The sequence below is a fragment of the Podarcis erhardii genome (assembly GCF_964252035.2).
Source record: "Podarcis erhardii genome assembly, chromosome: 11".
Taxonomy (NCBI): Eukaryota; Metazoa; Chordata; class Lepidosauria; order Squamata; family Lacertidae; genus Podarcis; species Podarcis erhardii.
Genome location: NC_138501.1, coordinates 12222510 through 12243878, shown reverse-complemented (window position 1 = coordinate 12243878; position 21369 = coordinate 12222510). Strand labels below are relative to the sequence as shown.

At 43.7% G+C, this 21369-nt stretch overlaps 1 protein-coding gene across 2 annotated transcripts in view; it reads left to right on the top strand.

Annotated features, from left to right (window-relative positions):
* Positions 1-21369, top strand: part of ROR2 (receptor tyrosine kinase like orphan receptor 2) — a 164174-nt gene that overhangs the window by 119359 nt on the left and 23446 nt on the right. For both annotated transcript variants that reach the window (XM_081880397.1, XM_081880398.1), the window contains exons 3-5: positions 4467-4754; positions 7087-7117; positions 20694-20821. In XM_081880397.1, the coding sequence (XP_081736523.1) occupies positions 4467-4754; positions 7087-7117; positions 20694-20821 (447 nt within the window). The remainder of the gene's footprint in view (positions 1-4466; positions 4755-7086; positions 7118-20693; positions 20822-21369) is intronic.

Below are 21369 nucleotides of genomic sequence, written 5' to 3'. Positions count from 1 at the left end.
CGCTGACATGCACTCTGCGTCGCTCCAGCATCTCAGAACAGAACACCCTTTTAAAAACAACTTTTTGATTACCGCAGGCCTTTTCCTTTACAAGCTTTTTCACTGCACGAATTGCAATTTGGAATGTTATACTGTGGAACATTCTAATAATTGCGCTTGGCTCTCTGCCAGACTGCATGCTTTCTGGCTGCGTAACACACACCTATCCTGTTTGAATCAACCTGTCGAGCAGCTGATGCGCAGTGGAACTAAAATACGGTGCATTCATTTTAAGGCAGTCTTCATTTTAGCTGAACATGGATGTGTTTAATTCCAGTCCTGTTTCTCCTTATTTTGCAAGCTGCTCTGTTGTTGTTGTTGTTGGGGGTTTGGGGGGGGGGCAAACTGGTTTGCTTCCTCTGGATAGCTGTGTTATAAAATGCAAATCCATGTGTTGTATTTGAAACAGCTACATTAGATACACATTTGGGCACCTGCTGTGGTTTATGGTACTTGATGGATTTTGTATCTTGCTTTTGTGGAAGCAGCTATTAATATGTAAACAGCCTGTAAATGCAAATGGTAGGTTGTCAAGGTTTTATAACAGCACGAGAAACAGAAAGCAAAGCCAAACGCATCGGACTGTGGAAATAAGTTCTTGAGAGAATTGTTCAGTACAGTGGGGGAAGCATGCAAGTATCATCATGAACTGTGAGACTTCGGAAATGTCTCTGAAGAATGGAAGGGCCACCAAACTGAATGTAGTCTGCCTGCCCAACAGCTTAAGACCATCCTAGAAACATAGAATTATACAGTTGGTAGGGCCCTTATTGACTGTCTAATCCCGTGGTTCCCAACAAGGGGCACATGCCCCACGGGGGGGTGGGCAATTGATTTTTAAGGGGGGGCAATTCGAGAATGAGTTTTATATATATAATTTTTATTAGTTTTTTTAACATATCATTTTCAACAGTACTTAAACATACTTTTACATCTTATTCAAATTTTTGACTTCCATCAATCCTGTCTGAAAATTTTCCAATCTAATCTCTCGTTATGCATTTCTTATCTTCCCTATTACATTTCAAACTCATAACCAATATCTCTATCTTTTTCTACTTTGTAACACTTCGTCTATTTCTCCTTACAAAACTTATTTTAGTCCTACTAGCGTAATTTGTTGATTACAGTTGCTCTTCAAATAATTCATATATTTCTTCCAATCTTCTGTCCCGCAGGTTTCTAATCCTTCCTGTCATTTTGTCCAATTCTGCATAGTCCATTAATTTCGTCTGCCATTCTTCTTTCGTCGGAATTTCTTCTTGTTTCCATTTCTGAGCTAACAATACTCTTGCCGCAGTTGTTGCATATAAAAACTATTTAACATCTTGCCTATTAATGTCCTGACCTATAATACCAATTCGAGAATGAGTTATTAACAGTGAACGGCCTTTTAGGCTTCCTCCAAGTGAATAGGAGTTCACTTTTTGAATAATAAGAATTTTATGTCATGAGGTGGGGGGCATCAGGATTTTAGGATTTTGGGGTGCATGGCCAAAAAAAGTTTGGGAACCACTGATCTAATCCAAACCCTGGCAATGCAGGAATCTCAACTAAAGCATCTGTGATAGCTAACAATCCAACCTCTGCTTTAAAACTTCCAATAAAATTCCAACAAAAATTGTGCCTTGATAATAATCCAGGCATGGGGAACTGGATTCAGCTGGTAGGCCAATTCCTTATTCACAACTGCCACCCTGGCCTGGTTAATCACTGGCCATCACAATAATGCCAGGTGACCCTTTTTTTTGCCTGCACAGACAGAGCTTGATTAGCTCTATGCACTGTGCTTTGCAAGCCCGGACAATCAGCTTGGCAGCTGCTAACTATCAGGTCATCAGCAATGCCTGGAACCCCCAATCGGCCCAGTGGCATCTCTGCTTCCTCTACTCAGGTGGTCCACAGCCTTGTGGTCAAATATGGAGGCCTTGTGGGCCTAATCTGGCCTGTGAGCCACAATTTTCCCACCCTTGTTCTAGGCCTTGACAATCATCATGTGTGTGATATCGTTGCTGAGTCCTTACTTGCTTGTCCCTCTGTTGCTCTTATTACTTGCACAGTGAATTATGTATGGTGATCAAAGCCCTACAAGGCTTCTCTAGGAAGAGAGGATAAACTGAAATCAGAAGAAATAGGGTTTTTTCGGTGTTGGCTAGTGTTGTGGAGGGTGGCACTGTGGTCTAAACTGCTGAGCTTCCTGGGCTTGCCGATTAGAAGGTTGGCGGTTCGAATCCCCACGATGGGGTGAGCTCCTGTTGCTCTGTCCCAGCTCCTGCCAACCTAGCAATTTGAAAGCACACCAGTACAACTAGATAAATAGATAGTGCTGTGGCAGGAAGGTAAACGGCATTTCCATGCGCTCTGGTTTCTGTCGCGGTGTCCCATTTTGCCAGAAGCTACTGTTAGGTCCATCATGAGACGTCCGCCAGCTTCCAATCACAGATACAAGCAGCCTTCAAGCAAGCAAACTTGCCTTATTATCGCTCCCTAGCATCCCACTACCAGAGGATTGCCTCCTTCCATTCACCACTTTGCCTCCTGCAAGTGGCAGAAACCTGGGCAGTGCTGAATGTCACATCCATTGCCAGGTGTGTCCCACTGGGAACAGAAAAGGGCTTTTCCCTTGGCCTGACTTTATAACCACTCAGTTGCCAAGTGCCTTTGTGACATCACAAGAAACCCACAGCCAATGGCAACAGCTGGGGAGGCATCATCTTCATTGCTTTGAGCCTCACAATGGCAGGTGGACCTATCAGTAATTCTGTGCTTGTTTATTCAGGAAGTGGGTGGTGCTGTGGTCTAAACTACCGAGCCTTTTGGGCTTCCCAATAAGAAGGTTGGTGGTTTGAATCCCCACGACCGAGTGAGCTCCCGTTGCTCTCTCCCAGCTCTTGCCAACCTAGCAGTTTGAAAGCATGCCAGTGGAAGTAGATAAATAGGTACTGGTGTGGCAGGAAGGTAAACTTTGTTTCCGTGTGCTCTAGTTTCCATCATGATGTTCTGTTGTGCCAGAAGTGGTTTTGTCATGCTGGCCACATGACCCAAAAGGCTGTCTGTGGACAAACGCCAGCTCCCTCGGCCTGAAAAGCGAGATGAGTTCCGCAACTGTCCAGGGTTCCTTTAATATGCTGAACCCCCTCCTTTTTATCAATTAGGTGGGCTGTAAAAACTTTTTAAAGCTGTTTTTAATGAGGGTGTATAAGAGATAGGGCCCTCTATTTTTTAATGCAATGTCCAGCTGATGATTTTGGGTATTATTTTTATATAGTTTCAAGTTGTTCTTATATATGAATTGTGAGTGCCTATTCCCCCCCCCCCCCCAATTTGGATTTTAAAGATAATTGTGGTATGAATTTGGCATAGGACCTGCTACTGCAGAGGTTGTTTGTGCATCACTAGGAAATAGCCCAACAACTCAGCAGGTGTGCAAATGATGAATAAAGAAAATGGAGGGGGCACATTTTTTACTAGAAAAGGAGCAGGTAACAATAGGCAAAAGCAAGCCAAATAAGTTGTAGTTAAATTATATCCATTGCAGGCTCTAGCCTTGCCATGATATCTCAAACTGCTGCAAAAAAATATTGAGAACTGTTAGTGATTGTTGCACCATTTCAAAGGCAGGTGTAACAGTGTTCTGTGAGTGGGAACAATTTACTGTACTGCCTCAAAAAAATTATAAAAGGCAGGGTGTTATGTGTTATGAGCAAATTCATTCACAAAACTGAATAAAAATGTTAAAACAATAATTTGAAACTGAAACTTTTTTTTACTAGAAATGATTTGAACTATATGTCTACTTAAGGCTTGTTATTTCATTTTATTGCCTAATTTTGTGTTTGTTAATAGGAAGTAACAGAATATTGTAAGTAACAGATAGGTAGCCGTGTTGGTCTGCCATAGTCAAAACAAAAAATTCCTTCCAGTAGCACCTTAAAGACCAACTAAGTTAGTTCTTGGTATGAGCTTTCGTATCTGAAGAAGTGTGCATGCACATGAAAGCTCATACCTAGAACTAACTTAGTTGGTCTTTAAGGTGCTACTGGAAGGAATTTTTTGTATTGTAAGTAACCATTTTTTGTTGAAGAGCATGTTTTGAGCATGCTGATTTTAAGCTGAAACTACCAGTTTCCTAATTATTCCAACTCTGTCATGATTTGTTGAAGTGAGGCATGAGGATTTCTGATCAAGTGACAAATCAAATCAGAGTACATATTGAGAAAACTTTTGGGTTGAACTTGTTTCTACAGAAGCAAAGAACTGTCAACCCAGGTCTCAGATCATCATGTCTCTTATCTGCACAGATAATGCTTAATTTTAAAAACCACAGACCTGAAATGATTTTCTAAAACTGTTCATAAATAAGTGCCCCCAGGCAGTTGCTTATCCCAGCTCAGCTTTGATCTCTTTTTGATCTCTCCCCTTTTCAGGCTACTTTTTGACCTTTTTGGAACCAGTAAACAATATCACCATAGTCCAGGGCCAGACGGCCATTCTCCACTGCAAAGTCGCAGGGAATCCATCACCAAATGTCAGATGGCTAAAAAACGATGCGCCCGTGGTTCAAGAACCAAGAAGGATCACCATTAGGAAAACAGACTATGGCTCACGTCTTCGAATCCAAGATCTTGACACCACCGACACGGGGTATTATCAATGCGTGGCCACAAATGGGATGAAGACGATCACTGCAACAGGAGTTCTGTTTGTAAGGCTGGGTGAGTCACTTTGTTTTAAACTGTGGCTTTTATAGCTAGGTTTATTGCTTTATAGACTAGCTCCTAGTTTTCACAATCACAAAATGAGAAATTAATTCACTGGCTCGTTCCCCCCCCCCCTTTTAGAAAATAAATTGCAACATGAAAGAAAATCAATAAAGTCCTTGCCCGAGGCGTCCTCCTCAGCACAGAACGTCTGGGTTGAACCTGATACCATTTACTAGTAATAAAAGAAAGTAGATACAGATGGAATGGTCTGTAAATATGAAGTTCAGAGAACAGCACAAATGTGAATTAAGGTTTAGTCGAAGGCACAGAGAGGCAAACTTCCATTACTTCACATTTCACAGTACTGCTTGAACTCATTCTGTTCTCACTGGCCAGAAGAATTAAGTAGCTGTTCCCCATCTGGTATTCATAGCTTTGGCCCCAATCTTTGCACATGATGCCTGTGGCAGCTAGCAGCTGACAGTTTGCTAAAAATCAACACGTGTCTTTTACTGTACGAAGGATATCCCCAAAACTGTATTGACTGAAGTAATAAGTTGCACACTGGGTTTTGTATTGGGGTACGGACCAGTTTGAAGTCTTTGTTGTAATGGCACTAACTATGAAGGATGCCGTATCCTCTATGCATATTTGTTATAATAATTGCAACAGGTTACTTAAATAAATAATAATAAGAAGAAGAACAATAAATTAAATTTATATACCGCTGTGGCGATCACTCAGGATCCCCGGACGTTTCACCGTCTATTGATCCCTGTGCCACCACTTTATTTCTCACTGCCACCACCCAGGCCCTACCTGGTACAATACTGAGTCCAGTCAGGGTTCAATTGGAACATAAACTTCTGTTTATTTATTGCAGTTTAACAAGCGTGTGGTTTCATAAACGGTATCGGTGAATTACAATCATGGGGTACCTATCCAGACCTATAACTTCCGCTACCTGCTCTCACCTCTCAGATATTTACTTGTCTTCCTAGCCCCTAACTGTTCCTGACTCAGCTTATTTCGCTACCCTAACTCAACCTCCCCACAGACTCTATCGCTATTCACTCCCACTCCAACCAGCCACCCAACTCTCAACAAACAGCCCTCCCTTTCCCCTCCCAGAGCTGGTTTTATAGTCCCTCTGACTCCACCCCCTGGGTCCTGATTGGGTAACCTGTTTAACTATTTCACCTCCAGCACTCTCATATGTTAACATCACAACCGCCCTATACCTGGGGGTCTCAGGGCGGTTCACAGAATAAAATCAAGATCTAAAACCACAAAATACATAATAAAAATAAAAACAACAACCCAATAGCCCCCTCCCACCCCCCAAAAAAAACATTTTAAAAGGGCATAGGATGTAAATCAGATCAACCCAAAGCCTGGTTAAAAAGGAACGTTTCTGCCTGACGCCTAAAGGCAGCAGGCAATGAAGGCAGCAGGCAAACTTTTCTGATGAGAGAATTCCACAGATGGGGAGCCACTGCAGAGAAGGCCCCGTTCTCGTGTTGCCACCCTCTGGACCTCTTGAGGAGGAGACACATGAAGAAGGGCCTCAGAAGATGATCTCAGGGTCCGGGTAGGTTCATATGGAAAGAGGCGATCCTTGAGGTACTGTGGTCCTGAGCCGTTTAAGGCTTTATAGGTCAAAAGCAGCACTTTGAATTGGGCCCAGAAACTAATTGGTATCCAGCGCAGTCGGACCAGGATCCGTGTAATATGCTCAAACCGTCTTGCTCCGGGGAGCAACCTGGCCGCTGAATTCTGCACTAGCTGAAGTTTCTGAACTGTCTTCAGAGGCAGCCCTTTGCAATAATCTAACCTTGAGATTACCAGAGCATAGTCAACAGTTGTTAGGCTATCCCTGTCCTGATGGGGTGTAGCTGGGCCACCAGCCGAAGCCAATGAAAAACACTCCAGGCCACTGAGGCCACCTGAACCTCGAGCGACAGCAAATCGCAGCATCTCATAATTATCTGTTTTTGCAACAAAGGTCCTACAGCAGTACCTGTGAGTCGTGTATTAACAGTTGAATTGGCTTTAATAGTGTTTAGCAAGAGAATGATGCATTGACCAACAAGAGAGATGCTTTCTTGTGTGTACAAAACCTCATTTACTATATTTGATCCAGCAACTATAAGATACTGATTTGCACTTACTTTCAGAAGTGCAAATCAGTATCTTATAATTGCTGGATCAAAATAATAGTGGGGTAGAAAATACTTTTCCCCCCTACACTGAGGAAAAAGCATTGTTAAAAAGAGTGTACTTGTTTTAATGGTATTTTCCAAGAGCCAAAACTATTTAATAATTTCTGTTTATTCGTTTCTAGGTCCAACACACAGTCCGAACCACAATTTCCAGTAAGTACTACTTGTGATTAATTTACTGGGTGCCCTTAGTATTTTGATGCAAAAGGCTCACATAGAACCATTAAATGAAGATGGAAGTCATCTTATGTCTTTATTTTTCAGAACGATTGAAGAGATACCGTATTTTTCGCCCTATAGGATGCACTTTTTCCCCTCCAAAAATGAAGGGGAAATGCGTGTGCGTCCTATGGGGCAAATGCAGGCTTTCGCTGAAGCCTGGAGAGCAAGAGGGGTCGGTGCGCACCGACCCCTCTTGCTCTCCAGATTTCAGGAGAGCCGCAGCGCCAGTCCCACAAGGTTGGGGGACAGCGGGGAGGCGGAACGCTGCCATCCCGCTGTCTCCCGATGTGGTTTGGAGGCTGACGGCGGGGAGACGCATGCTTCTCCCGGCCGCCAGCCCCGCAAGCTCCGGGGACAGCGGGGAGGTGCAGCGCATCCTCCCGCTGTCCCCGGACCTGATCTGCAGGCGGGCGGCGGGGAGAAGAGCGCTTCTCCCCGCTGCCTGCCCCGCAAGCTCCAGGGACAGCTGGGAGGCGCAGCGCGTCCTCCCGCCGTCCCCGAACCTGGTCTGCAGGCGGTCAGTCGGGAGAAGAGCGCTTCTCCCCGCTGCCGGCCCCACAAGCACCTGGGGGGGGGGGAATAATTTTTTTTTCTTTATTTCCCCCCAAAAAAACTTGGTGCGTCCTATGGGCCGGTGTGTCCTATGGGGCGAAAAATACGGTACTTGGAAACAAGCAGAGCATTGTGCTTTATTTGGTTTCACTTTGATAAAATTCTTTTGCCTTGTTTCTGCAGGCAGGTTTTATGTTTTAGGAGGGCAATATAGCACTACATTGTGATGGTATTTGTATGGCGATAGTTTTACTATTACCCAAAAACTCAAGTTAAAGCAGATTCTGAAGACGTTATTTTTGAGTAACATTGTAATAGAAATTGGTTTGTACTTCTTGGCTCTAATTTATCTCAACTTCATATTAAATGGGAATGTTTCCCTTTCCCTTTCAAGATATCTGAATGTATTTTGCATCCATTTATATAACTGCACACATTTGCTTGTATGGTATCTCAAGGATTGAGGAGATAAGACTGCACAGTTGGAAACTAAATTCATAATATTGTCAAGTGTGAGTATTATCTCATTTATCAAAAGGGCCTGAAGGACAGCCAGAATGTATGACTCAGATGTAAGTTCTTATTTCCCACCCCAAAAGGTTAAACTTGTTTGGGGCCACATGGAGACAGAAATTTATAGGAGAACGTGTGTTCATTCTCTCAGTTACTCACACACATATCAATAAAGAGTTGAATTGTCCATTGTTCAGCTTTTGTTTCAGGGCTGTTTCATGTTCTCCATTTTCTACTCAGGATTTTATTTCTTTGTATAAAGCACCCATATACGTTCACGTATTGTTTTTTTGTATAAAGCACCCATATACGTTCACGTATTTCACGTTCACATGTTTATTAGAGATGACTGGGAACTATTGAGTTGTACTCTGGAAAAAAGTTGAGGGAATTTGGATTTGAATACCCACAAAACTCCCAATACCCATCCCAGAATCTCAGACTCTAGAAATCCTGCTCCAATTGTGCATTTAATAGTTTTCCCGATCATATGCCAGTGGTACATTCATGCCACTACAAAAGCAACCCCTGTCAGATTCTGCTTGGAAACAGCTTCTGTCATCATGCTTTGTCAGTTTAAGAGGCTTAAGTACATAAGTGGCAAGGTATAATGTATCCTTAAAGCCTCCTAGACAACAACAGCAGCAACAACAATTTTATTTTTTGTACCCCACCTATCTTACTGGGTTGCCCTAGCCACTGTGGATGGCTTCCAGCATATACAAAAACATAAAAAATGTAACATTATAAACTTCCTGATACATGGCTGCCTTCAGGTGTCTTCTAAAAATTGTGTAGTTCTTTATCTCCTTGACATCTGATGGCATTCCATAGAAAGGGCGCCACGACCAAGAAGGCCCTCTGCCTGGTTCCCTGTAACCTCACTTCTTGCAGGGAGGGAACGGCCAGAAGGCCCTCGGAGTTGAACCTCGGTGTCCGGGCTGAATGATGAGGGTGGAGACGCTCCTTCAAGTATACAGGGCCAAGGCTGTTTAGGGCTTTAAAGGTCAGCACCAACACTTTGAATTGTGCTTGGAAACGTACTGGGAGCCAATGTAGGTCTTTCAGGGCCGGTGTTATATAAACTCGGTGGCCATTCCCAGTCACCAGTCTAGCTGCCGCATTCTGGATTAGTTGTAGTTTCCGGGTCACCTTCAAAGGTAGCCCCACGTAGAGCACAGTGCAGTAGTCCAAGCAGGAGATAACCAAAGCATGCACCACCTTAGTGAGACAGTCTGCGGGCAGCTAGGGTCTCAGCCTGTGTACCAGATGGAGCTGGTAGACAGCCGCCCTGGACACAGAATTAACCTGCACCTCCATGGGTACCTGTGAGTCCAAAATGACTCCCAGGCTGTGCATCTGGTCTTTCAGAGGCACAGTTACCCCATTCAGGTCCTACCTTATATAGGACCTTAATCCTATATTGTAATAATGAACTCATTCTCCAAGTGTTCATCTGTTTGTAACCAAAATGGCACCATCCACAGACACAAAATAAGTATTAGCAGGTTCGGGGGAACCCTAAGGCTTTCAGAAATGAAGACAACTTAGAATTCCCGTTCAATCAGAACTGAGAATGCGCAGCAGGCATAGAATGCTAACTGACTCGGGGGAGGGGACTGGATTGCAGGATGGGGGGAGGCATGAACTAGAGTGTACTGGGAGAGGCCATGGGAAGCTGGGTGGAACCCCAAGCAGAGCACTCCACACTGCAACATTTTGTTACAGGTCCCACTTCTAGGTATAAGAAGTGTTAAGGAAATAGTGTGTTCTTTAAAAGCACCTGTAGGTGGATTCCCAATTAAGAGATGTATTGTCTAACCCTAATTTCATTGTAGTTCATAGCTATTTCTGGTAACATGATTGGAAATATACCTCGGGTTACAGACGCTTCAGGTTATGTGTTTTCGGGTTGTGCACTGCGCCAAACCCGGAAGTACCAGAACGGGTTATTTCCGGGTTTCTGCACTCGCGCATGCGCAGAAGCACTAAATTGCGCTTTGCGCATGTGCAGAAACACCAAATCGCAACCCGTGTGTGCGCAGATGCGGCACTGCAGGTTGTGAATGCTGCAGGTTGCGAACATGCCTCCCTCATGGATCATGTTCGTAACCCGAGTGTCCACTGTAGTTTGTCACTTAAATATTTAACTTTCCTAATATTGATTAGCCATGGGTGCAGAAGATAAGAACTTTTTTGGCATTTCGTAGTTTTACATAGGCTGATTCAGTGGAAACAGAGCTTAAGACACTGTGCCACACTAAGCCAACACAATATTTTGGTTTCTGAATATTATGTGAATGTCCTTATTCAGTTCTTAAGCTCATTGCTTATTATCACGATTATGAAGCTGAGGCCCTCTAGAATGTCTAATGCAAATCTAAATAGATTACCACATATTGTATAAATCAAGTCAGTTTTTAAGTGCAGTCAAACTAATCGAACAATTCATTCTTCAGAAATGCCATTTTAAATTGCCATGTGTTTTCTGTTGACAAAACAGGGATGGGGGGTGGAAATCAAATGTTCTTTCTCTAAAAATCTCACATTGTTGATTATTTGTTGAGGGGGCATTCTTCAACAGTTATTGTAAAACAAACCAAATACTCCATCCAAAATGGCAATCCATTGTTGTGAGCTTGAATTGGTCGCAAATAAGTGAGCTAAAAGCACAAAAATAGCAAAGGGACTGTCAGGTGGAAGCTTTTTAATTAATGGGGGGGGGGAATAGTCAAGCTATTTGCCTTTGTTTAACTTTTCCCTATATATAACAACAAACATATGAAAGTGGGTGCTTATGTAGTTAAAACAGGCGTAGGCAAACTTGGCCTTTCCAGATGTTTTGGGACTACAACTCCCATGATCCCTAGCTAACAGGACCAGTGGTCAGGGATGATGGGAATTGTAGTCCCAAAACATCTGGAGGGCCGAGTTTGCCTATGCCTGAGTTAAAATAACACTATCTACACAGCAGACGGGGTGTTTCAGCAAGCTAGAGGGAACCAAAAACTTCACAAAAGTCCAAAAAAAAGAAGAAAAAGAAAATAAAGACCGGGGAGCCACAAAACCCTAAGAGAGGATATAAATAGCTCAGTAAAGACTGGTTATGTTTGATAGGCATGGAATGCTGATTGGGCATTAGGGGAAGAGAAAACAAGAGGAAAGGAAAATGGAAAGCAGTGTTCCATATATCTTTGGACAAGTAATAAGGGTAAAGGTAAAGGATCCAGTTAAATTTGACTATGGGATGCGGCGCTCATCTTGCTTTCAGGCTGAAGGAGCTGGCATTTGTCCACAGACCGTTTTCCAGGTCATGTGGCCAGCATGAATAAACCACTTTTGGCACAACAGAACACCGTGATGGAAACCAGAGCACACGGAAACGCTGTTTAACTTCCTGCCACAGCGGTACCTATCTATCTACTTGTACTGGTGTGCTTTTGAACTGCTAGGTTGGCAGGAGCTGGGACAGAGCAACAGGAGCTCACCTCCTCGCAGGGATTCGAACTGCTGACCTTCTGATTGGCAAGCCCAAGAGGCTCAGTGGCTTAGACCACAGCGCCACCCGTGTCCTGAATAAACAAGCACACCATCACTGATAGGTCCAGCTGCCATTGTGAGGCTCAAAGCAATGGAAATGATGCCTCCTCAGCTGTTGCCATTGGCTGTGGGTTTCTTGTGATGTCACAAAAGCACCTCTTTATCAACTTGTACTGGTGTGCTTTTGAACTGCTAGGTTGGCAGGAGCTGGGACAGAGCAACGGGAGCTCACGCCGTTGTGGGGATTTGCACCACCTACCTCGGGTTAAGAACTTAATTCGTTCTGGAGGTCTGTTCTTAACCTGAAGCACCACTTTAGCTAATGGGACCTCCTGCTGCCGCTGTGCCGCCAGAGCACAATTTCTGTTCTCATCCTGAAGCAAAGTTCTTAACCTGAGGTAATATTTCTGGGTTAGCGGAGTCTGTAACCTGAAGTGTATGTAACCTGAAGTATATGTAACCTGAGGTACCACTGTAGTTGAAAAAAACAAAGAAAGAAAGAAGTGCAGCAATTGCCCGCTTCTGTGCACGTGTGAAAGGTGATCGTGGGCCACCTCTGCACATGCGCAAACAGCAGCAAACCTGCCAGTTACTTCCAGGTTTGCCGCGGACGTTGGGCAAAATGGACGCAAGTAGAGGCAGACATAAGAAGGGGTTGGACTGTATCTATCCTCATGTCACACCATAATATTCCTAGGGCCTCCCCCCAGTTGCCCCTGCTAAGGTATTCATTACAGTTGCCAATAGAAATGAGCTTAAAGCTGATCCATAGTTTAATGTACTCTCATAAGGAATCAACGTCTGCAGCCACATCTGCTTTTCACTACTGTATTGCTATCCTCGCACATGTCTACAATAGACTGATTATATGTCTCCAGCAGACTCTGTGGCCAGAGGCACCATTATTTCAATAATACAAGAACACTGCCTTACCTCTTTTGCCAGTAGTTAATTGCATTTCTTTTTGGAAGGATTTTTTGTTCTCGGGTAGCTTAAAAGGATGCTAAAAGTAGCTCAACTATGGGGAAGTTGAAGATACGAATGTACTGGCCTATGCAGGGGTAGACAACATGTGGCTCTCCAGATGTTGGACTCCAAATCCCATCAACATGTCCAGTGATGATGAGAGATTTAAATGCAACAACATCTGAGAGCACCATGTTGGCTCCCCCCCCCCCACATACGGATTCACATTGGATCTGAAAATTGTAAAGATTCTATTCTATTCTATTCTATTCTATTCTATTCTATTCTATTCTATTCTATTCTATTCTATTCTATTCTATTCTATTCTATTCTAGCCATTGACTGTTTCCAATGTGTAATTGATTTAATTAGCCATTGACCATTATTTGCAAACTTCTGCAAAAGCAAAAAATTGTCCAGTAGCACCTTAGAGACCAAATAAGTTTGTTCTGGGTATAAGCTTCCGTGTGCATGCACACTTTGATGCAGGTAGCACTGTGGTCTAAACCACAGAGCCTAGGGCTTGCCGATCAGAAGGTTGGCAGTTTGAATCCCTGCGACAGGGTGAGCTCCCGTTGCTCAGTCCCTGCTCCTGCCAACCTAGCAGTAAGAAAGCACATCAAAAGTAGATAAATAGGTACCGCTCCGGCGGGAAGGTAAACGGTGTTTCCATGCGCTGCGCTGCTTCACGGCTTAGTCATGCTGGCCACATGACCCAGAAGCTGTATGCCGGCTCCCTCGGCTAATAAAGCGAGATGAGCGCCACAACCCCAGAGTCGTTCACGACTGGACTTAACGGTCAGGGGTCCCTTTACCTTTAAGGTGCTACTGGACAATTTTTTTATTTATTTTGACTGTGTCAGACCAACATGGCTGCCTACCTGCATCTAGAATTTTGCAAAAGCAGTATCAGTCCACAATTGGCAACTTGGCCACTGCAGATTGAGAGGCCTGCAAAGAAAGAAACACCAAACTAAAGGAGAAGCGCAACAGAGGCAAGGTTTAAGTGAACTAAATTTCAGATAGCAATGGCTTTTCTTCAAGATATAGCAGCCTTAATGCAGGTTAATGTGTGGCCAGCTTCTATGTTCTAAAGCAGCTTTCCCCAAACTTGGGTGTCCAGATGTTGTTCGACTACAATCCCCATCATCCCTAACCCCCAACCACGCTGGCTGAGCGTAAAGGGGGGGGAAGTGTTTGCAAAGGTGTGCCACTGCCCTGCACTTCAAGTCTTCTATGTACTTTGCATCATGTCTGACTAGAGCAGTGGTGGCGAACCTATGGCACGCGTGCCAGAGTGGGCACTCAGAGCCCTCTCTGTGGGCACGCGTGGCATCGCCCCTGCAGCGCCATTCCTGGGGTTTTTCCAAAGTTGCCCCCCCAATGCCTCTCCAGGTGGGAATCGCTCTGTAGAGCATGCACTGGCCACAGCAGCGTCGGGTGCAGTTGCGCGCCCGCCAAGCAGCTGATTTCTGGCCATTCCACTCCCCCCCCCGCCATGTTTGGTGTAATTGGTTGGTGCCGCAAGCAGGAGATAGAAAGCGGCGGTAATGAGTGTGTTTTTTGGCTGAGTCAAGGGCTTTTTATTAATTTGTTCGTTCCTGCGAGCTTTGTATTTTTCCCCCCTCAGCATTGCGTGCTGAAGTGTGTTAGTATTTATCAGCAACACCCCCCCCCCAATATTATGTCAACAACTCTTTGCAATCCCCCCTCAAAAAAATATCTCAACAACTCCAGACAATGCCCCCCCCCCAAAAAAGGCAGAAGAACTCAGGGCACTCCTCCCAAGAAAAGATCAATAACTCTGGTTAATCTCACCCCATTTCCTTACATTATATTTATTTGTATGTGCACATGCAGACAATCATTATTACCCAATATTAAATTGCAGTGTTGGCACTTTGCGATCAATAAGTGGGTTTTGTTTGCGGTTTGGCCACCTGATTTCTAAAAGGTTCGCTGCCACTAGGCTAGAGAACCCCTTTTCCAATTTTTCCTGTTCCATTCAGTCCAAAAAATGACTGACACCACTACAGCCCACTCACGACTGTTTCAGGAGACTTGTTCTTTCCAGAACTGAGGTGAAATCCACACAATTTGCCTTCCTTGTTCTCTCTGGCATTGGTTGTTCCTGCAACCTGCGTACTATCAGGCAAGAGCAGTCGATTCAAATAATATTAGGTGTGATTTTGGGGTGTAGGCAGCAAGAAGCAGCCTGCTTTCATTTCAAGGTGCTTGGGGCAGAAAGGGGGTTAGGAAGAGATGCTGCAACGATGTTTCTCCATAGAGTTTGTCCAAACTGGGGGCCCCTAAGAAGGCAGACGAGAGATGAAGAACAAGAGCAGCTTTTATCTGCCTGCAGTGATAAGGAATAGACATAAAAGAAGCAGAAAAATCCCTGCAGAGAAGCACCAGTTACTTATATTACACATAATATATATCAGCATCTGTCGTACTTCAGTTCTGAGTAAAGTAAGCCTTCTTTATAGCATGATTTTATGTTCTCAATGTAGATTAGGTTATGTGCCTACCTATTCTCTTGCTACTGAAGACAATATAGTTATTATGTTTATATGCCCTCCGGCTCAATCACATGACAGCCTGTGTATAATAGATATCTTAGGCAGTTAACATGCACCGGGGTTCTGCCTGCATTTATTCTTGCATTTAGCTTGTTTGAGTTGTAAAGAAAGGCTCCTTTGTTCTACAGGTATCTTTCAAACCTTTGTCTGGGTGGTGTTAGTATGCTACAAGCCTAATTTCACTAACTCATGAATCTAATGGCACAGAGGAAATTATCTCTAGTAAATCTTCAAATATTGCTTTGACGTGAAGTCTGCAGATTTGAGTTTTAGTTAATGAGTGAAACAAAATCTCAGGGCCACTTAAAAAATCAGCAGCACATTTTATTCCATTAGTCACTAATTCATTAATTGGGCATTGCCTTTCCTAAATGCATTTATTGGTTCTAATGAATTGAGTAATGCTGCTGTTGAACGATGGCTTAGGGATAGGTGCTGTTGATTTTAAGGACCATCACTCTCTGTGTGTTTTTGCCTACTCACGAGGAGAGCAATTTCACTGCTGTAAATGACCGACACCAGGATATATGCTATCCACACACACACACACACACACACACACACACACACACACACAAAATGGGTGAATGACTACTGCTAATTATGTAATTAGCACTGTCTCTCTACTTTCTGCATTTTGTTTCCATCTAACCTCCCCCAGGCATGTAATCCAGGAGAATGCTTCATTCATCTGATGAGGCGGCCTGTAGTCCTCAAAGCTTTGCCTTAATAAATTTAAAGTGCCACAAGACTTGTTATTGTTTTTGTGCCAGGAGTCTTCTGGAAGATAAAATATAATTTTTCTTTAATAGGTGCTGTATTTCAAATATAATTGCCCCAAAGACTCACCTTTTCAACTAACTGCTGCCTTTTTTTGTTGAGTATTGCTTGTATGACTTGTTTCCAAGAACATCATCTTCCGCCTGGCCAGTGGGACATCCTTTCCCATTGCCCCCATGCCTGATCTGCTCCAGAGGGTTGGGAAAACTGCCAGCACAGATTCCCCCCCCCATACTTCTATACCAAATCTCTTAAGGAGTGTACATTATACATGGGAAGAAGAAGATGCATTGTACAGGCAGAAGTCCTTGTGCTAAGTGGACAAGTTTGTTGGATGCATCCATATGACTTTTCTTGGGTTAAGGAAACATACATATTTTTAAGCTTTACTTTTATATCCTGTTTTACATAGCAGAAAGCTTTGGTAATGGAGGGTAAAAAAATCTAGATTATTGACCTGGTCTGCAGGCAAATCATACTGGATCTCCAGGAACAGGTGTTTGGCTTGTTTGCTCCTTCTTGCTCCCCTTACACACTCAAATATCTGGAGCTTCCAGTTTTTACTTCATTTACTTACTGTGCTTAGCAACAGTGTTCAAACTGGGCAAACCATGGTTAGCCCCCAAAGCAGAATCCTTCGTACCCTGCAGTGTTCGGAACTCCCATTGTTCTAGGCGCATTTTGCAAGAGGGAATTTTATTAGTGTGAGCAGTTTCTGAGCTCTGGCTGCAGTGCGGCGCCTAAGATTTCAGATTAGCAATGCAGTGTGGAGGGAAAGGAGAGACCCGCTGAAGAATATTAGGGGGTGGGCAGAGGAAGGACTAGGCCATGTGAAAAATGAAGATAATATTTTAGCTGCAGTTCATTCATTTTCAGCTTTGTATTCTTGTTATAAGAATGCACGCCTTGACTGTCCATTGTTGCACCCATAACCTCGGTTTAAGGTGCCATTTAACTCCTAGCGTTCACATCTCAGTTTCTAACACTGTGTGAAGGGGGCTGGTGATCACATGCTTGATTGCTATTCCATGTTTAAAAAGAGAACCCCAGACTCTTCTTGTAGAAAGCTAGCACTTTAGGGAGAAGTTCAGGTTTGAACTCTGCCTGTTAGCTTTCCATAGACAGCTATTTACAGGGAAGCTTTCAAACATGCATGCTGAAGTGGTCCGGGGGGTACATTAAGTTTATACAGTGGTGCCTCGCAAGACGAAAAGAATCCGTTCCGCGAGTCTCTTCGTCTAGCGGTTTTTTCATCTTGCGAAGCAACCCTATTAGCGGCTTAGTGGATTAGCGCTATTAGCGGTTTAGCGGATAAGCGGCTTAGTGGCTTAGAAAAAGGGGGGGAGGGGAAAAAACCTGCAGGAACTCGCAAGACATTTTCGTCTTGCGAAGCAAGCCCATAGCAAATTTGTTTTGCGAAGCACCTCCAAAACGGAAAACTCTTTCGTCTAGCGAGTTTTCCGTCTTGCGGGGCGCCACTGTACTTACAAAATGATATCATGTGTGAAGCGCCCCCCACAGTGACTATTTTAAGTTGGTCTGTGCTGCTGCAGTTACTGATAAGGGTAGTTTCACAAATGGATTTCCCATATCCTGTAACATGAATGTAAAGCTTGAATTAGCCTCAGTTTTGACATTCAAATGACTCTCTTTGGCTGGGTTCAGAAAATATAATATATCAGGCTGAGAGGAAACATATTTCAGGCTAAAGGGCACTGATAACACCCCTTTTGGTAATTCCTTTAGAGCTGTATTTCTGGGTAATTGTATTCTGTTCTTCCTTTAAATTAAGAGGATAAGATTAATGCCCCGGACCTCTGGATCTCAAGAGCAAAATCCTAAACTTCCGTGAAAGCTTTACTCAAGCCCAGCTTTCCCCAAACTGGTGTTCTGCAGATGCTGTTGGACTACCTTCTCCCATCATCCCTACCGCTTGGTCACGCTGGCTGGGGCTGATGTACTCTCAATTAGCTGGAGGGTGCTAGATTGGAAATGGCTGTTCCAGCCCCATTGAGCCATTCTGTCCACATGGGACGCGGGTGGCGCTGTGGTCTAAAACACTCCCAGTCACCATCTAGCTGCCACATTCTGGATTAGTTGTAGTTTCTGGGTCACCTTCAAAGGTAGCCCCACATAGAGTGCATTGCAGTAGTCCAAGTGGGAGATAACTAGAGCATGTACCACTCTGGTGAGGCAGTCCGCGGGCAGATAGGGTCTCAGTCTGCATACCAGATGGAGCTGCCCTGGACACAGAATTAACCTCTGCCTCCATGGACAGCTGTGAGTCCAAAATGACTCCCAGGCTGCACATCTGGTCCTTCAGGGGGCACAGTTACCCCATTCAGGACCAGGGAGTCCCCCACACCCGCCCTCCCCCTGTCCCCCAAAAAGAGTAGTTCTGTCTTGTCAGGCTTCAGCCTCAATCTGTTAGCCGCCATCCATCCTCCAACTGCCTCCAGACACTCACACAGGACCTTCACCGCCTTCACTGGTTCTGATTTAAAAGAGAGGTAGAGCTGGGTATCATCCGCATACTGATGAACACCCAGCCCAAACCCCCTGATGATCTCTCCCAGCGGCATCATGTAGATTTACTGAACACAAAGCACTCATTTGAATTCTTGTCATTACCGAGACAAAATTAAAATGATCTTCTAGGTGGCCCCTTAAGCCATGTTTTGGCTCTGAAGATGTGAAAGGTCTAGATTTCATTTCATGTTTAACCTCAGTCAAATTGGCAATCTCTGGTTTGAAACTGAGTCACTACCGTGTGGTTAAGTGAAAAGTACATGAACTCTTTATGAACTGGGAATGAGGCTGTTCCTGTTTTGTTACATCGGTTCCCCTTTCTGTTTAGTGCCACACTCTGTGATGACTTTAGTTATTGTAAAGTGTATTGAATACCAGTCAGGGGAGAAGAAATTGCCCTAATTGGTGCTTCTGCTGAAGTTTTGTTGGGAAACAATAACTCCACGTGTGCAGAAAGGGCTTCGTTTTCAAAAAAATATTGCATCCTACATAAATACATTATATTAAATTATAGATGTCTGTGCTCAACATTTCCTACATCCATTTAGTTCCTATGTTCTATGAACTTGGCTGACCTAAAGCTTGCAAATACCATTGTGCTGTTCTTGGCCATAATTGCAGCAATAATTACAACAATGCAGCTGCCTAATTGCCACAACAAACCGTACATTTATTGTAGCCCATCTTTGACCTTCTCTGCAAAGTTAACACATCCATTATAAGAAAATAAGTCGGTTCAGGAATCTGAAAGTCTTCATACTATCCCTCCTGGGCTGCATCTCTTTGGTGAGAAGGACAAATGTTGATGCTCTGGCTTAAGAATAGGAGGCTTTCCGTCTGACTTAGCCAAGCAATTGCTGACTAAAATAGCAGGGGAAATGCGGTAGTGACCAAATCAGGCATCCCCAACCTGCAGCCCTCCAGATGTTTTGAGCTACAACTCCCATTATCTCTAGCTAATAGGACCAGTGGTCAGGGATGATGGGAATTGTAGTCCCAAAACAGCTGGAGGGCCAAAGGAGTGAAGCTACAGGGAACCAGGCAGAGGGCCTTCTCAGTAGTGACATCCACCCTGTGGAATGCCCTCCCCCAATCAGATGTCAAAGAAATAAACAACTATCTGACTTTCAGAAGACATCTGAAGGCAGCCCTGTTTAGGGAAGTTTTTAATGTTTGATGTTTTATTGTGTTTTTAATATTCTGTTGGGAGCTGCCCAGAGTGGTTGGGGAAACCCAGCCAAATGGGTGGGGTATTATTATTATTATTATTATTATTATTATTATTATTATTATTAACTTTCAAAGTCTTAGTAACCCGCCATCCCTAGCATTAAAAGGAATGGCCTTTTCCCCCTAGCAATGGTACTCTGGAGCAACTCCATTTAAGCTGGATACATTAAGCAGATTTTTAGCAGCCCAGACAGTAATTCAACATATGCATTAGGTTCTATAGAAGAAAAAAAAGAATTTGGCATTAAATCTATAGGAGGGGGTGGGAGAGAAGGACGTTTAAGCCCTGATTTCATTCTGTTTATCTAAGCCATAGTTCAGAATTATGCCATATTTTAATTAAATCTTGGCAAGGCCTCTTTTGCTATTCGCTTGCAGGAAATGAAGAATTGCAGGAGGAGGCAGGAGAAGAGAAACAACTGCTTGCCTAATTGCATCGCATGCCGTTAAATGCCAGCAATGTATTATGAGGTGTAACATGATACACATTGTGGTCTCAGTTGTACAGCCTTTTAATAGAATAACCTGCCACATCCCATTATCATTAGCATAGGATTTCTAAGATAATTCTTGTTTTCACTTTTAAAAGGTCCCCCCCTTTCCTTCCTTGAATTAATATGTTCATTGATGCCCTTCTTGTTTCCAGAAACATTGTCTGGTGAAAACTTGAGGCGAGAGACCAGTATCTGGAGGAATGTAAAATGTCAGATTTAACATTTCTCTGCTGCTGTTGAAGGACATATTTCTTAAAATTCATCAGGGACAGGCAGACATCTGCAGATGTACTTACAGGCTCCCCAATTTGTCTTTTGCAGGGAAGATTACCACGAAGATGGGTTTTGCCAGCCTTACAGGGGAATTGCTTGTGCTCGCATCATCGGAAATAGGACCATTTACGTGGATTCCCTCCAGATGCAAGGGGAAATCGAGAACCGAATCACTGGTAAGCCTGCACGCCTCTATCCTTGTCCGAAAACATTGTATTTCAGTCAAAAGCCTGAAATCCAATTTTAACACTGTAATGAATGGAAATGAAACTAGGTACAGCTTTTTACAGCCTGCATCATAGAATGAATTGCTGCAATGTGTTTTCCCTATTATGCAGTAGCTTTTGCAGTCCTCCTAAGGTGGAGTTTGAAGTGCAAAGAATTGCTCTCAGGGCTTTAATATATGTCTGGGGAAGGATTTCCTCCCTTCACTTTAGTTCCTGCTTCGGGGCAACAAGAGTACAACTCTAGCCTGAATGCAGAGCTGTCCACACAAAAAAGAAACCTCTTTTGGAAAAACCGGTGTGATTTTTTCCCCCAGGGTTAAACTGTTTGGGAGGCAGTGATCCCAGGTCAAGAAGAGGATACTTTCCCTAAAGCAGACACCTTTGCTGACCTGCATGAATAATTGGATGCTATCTCATATTATGGCACCTTGATGAACATGGTCTTGTTCGCTTCTTATAGGGCACAGGAATTTGGAGTATCTGGATTAACTCTTGAA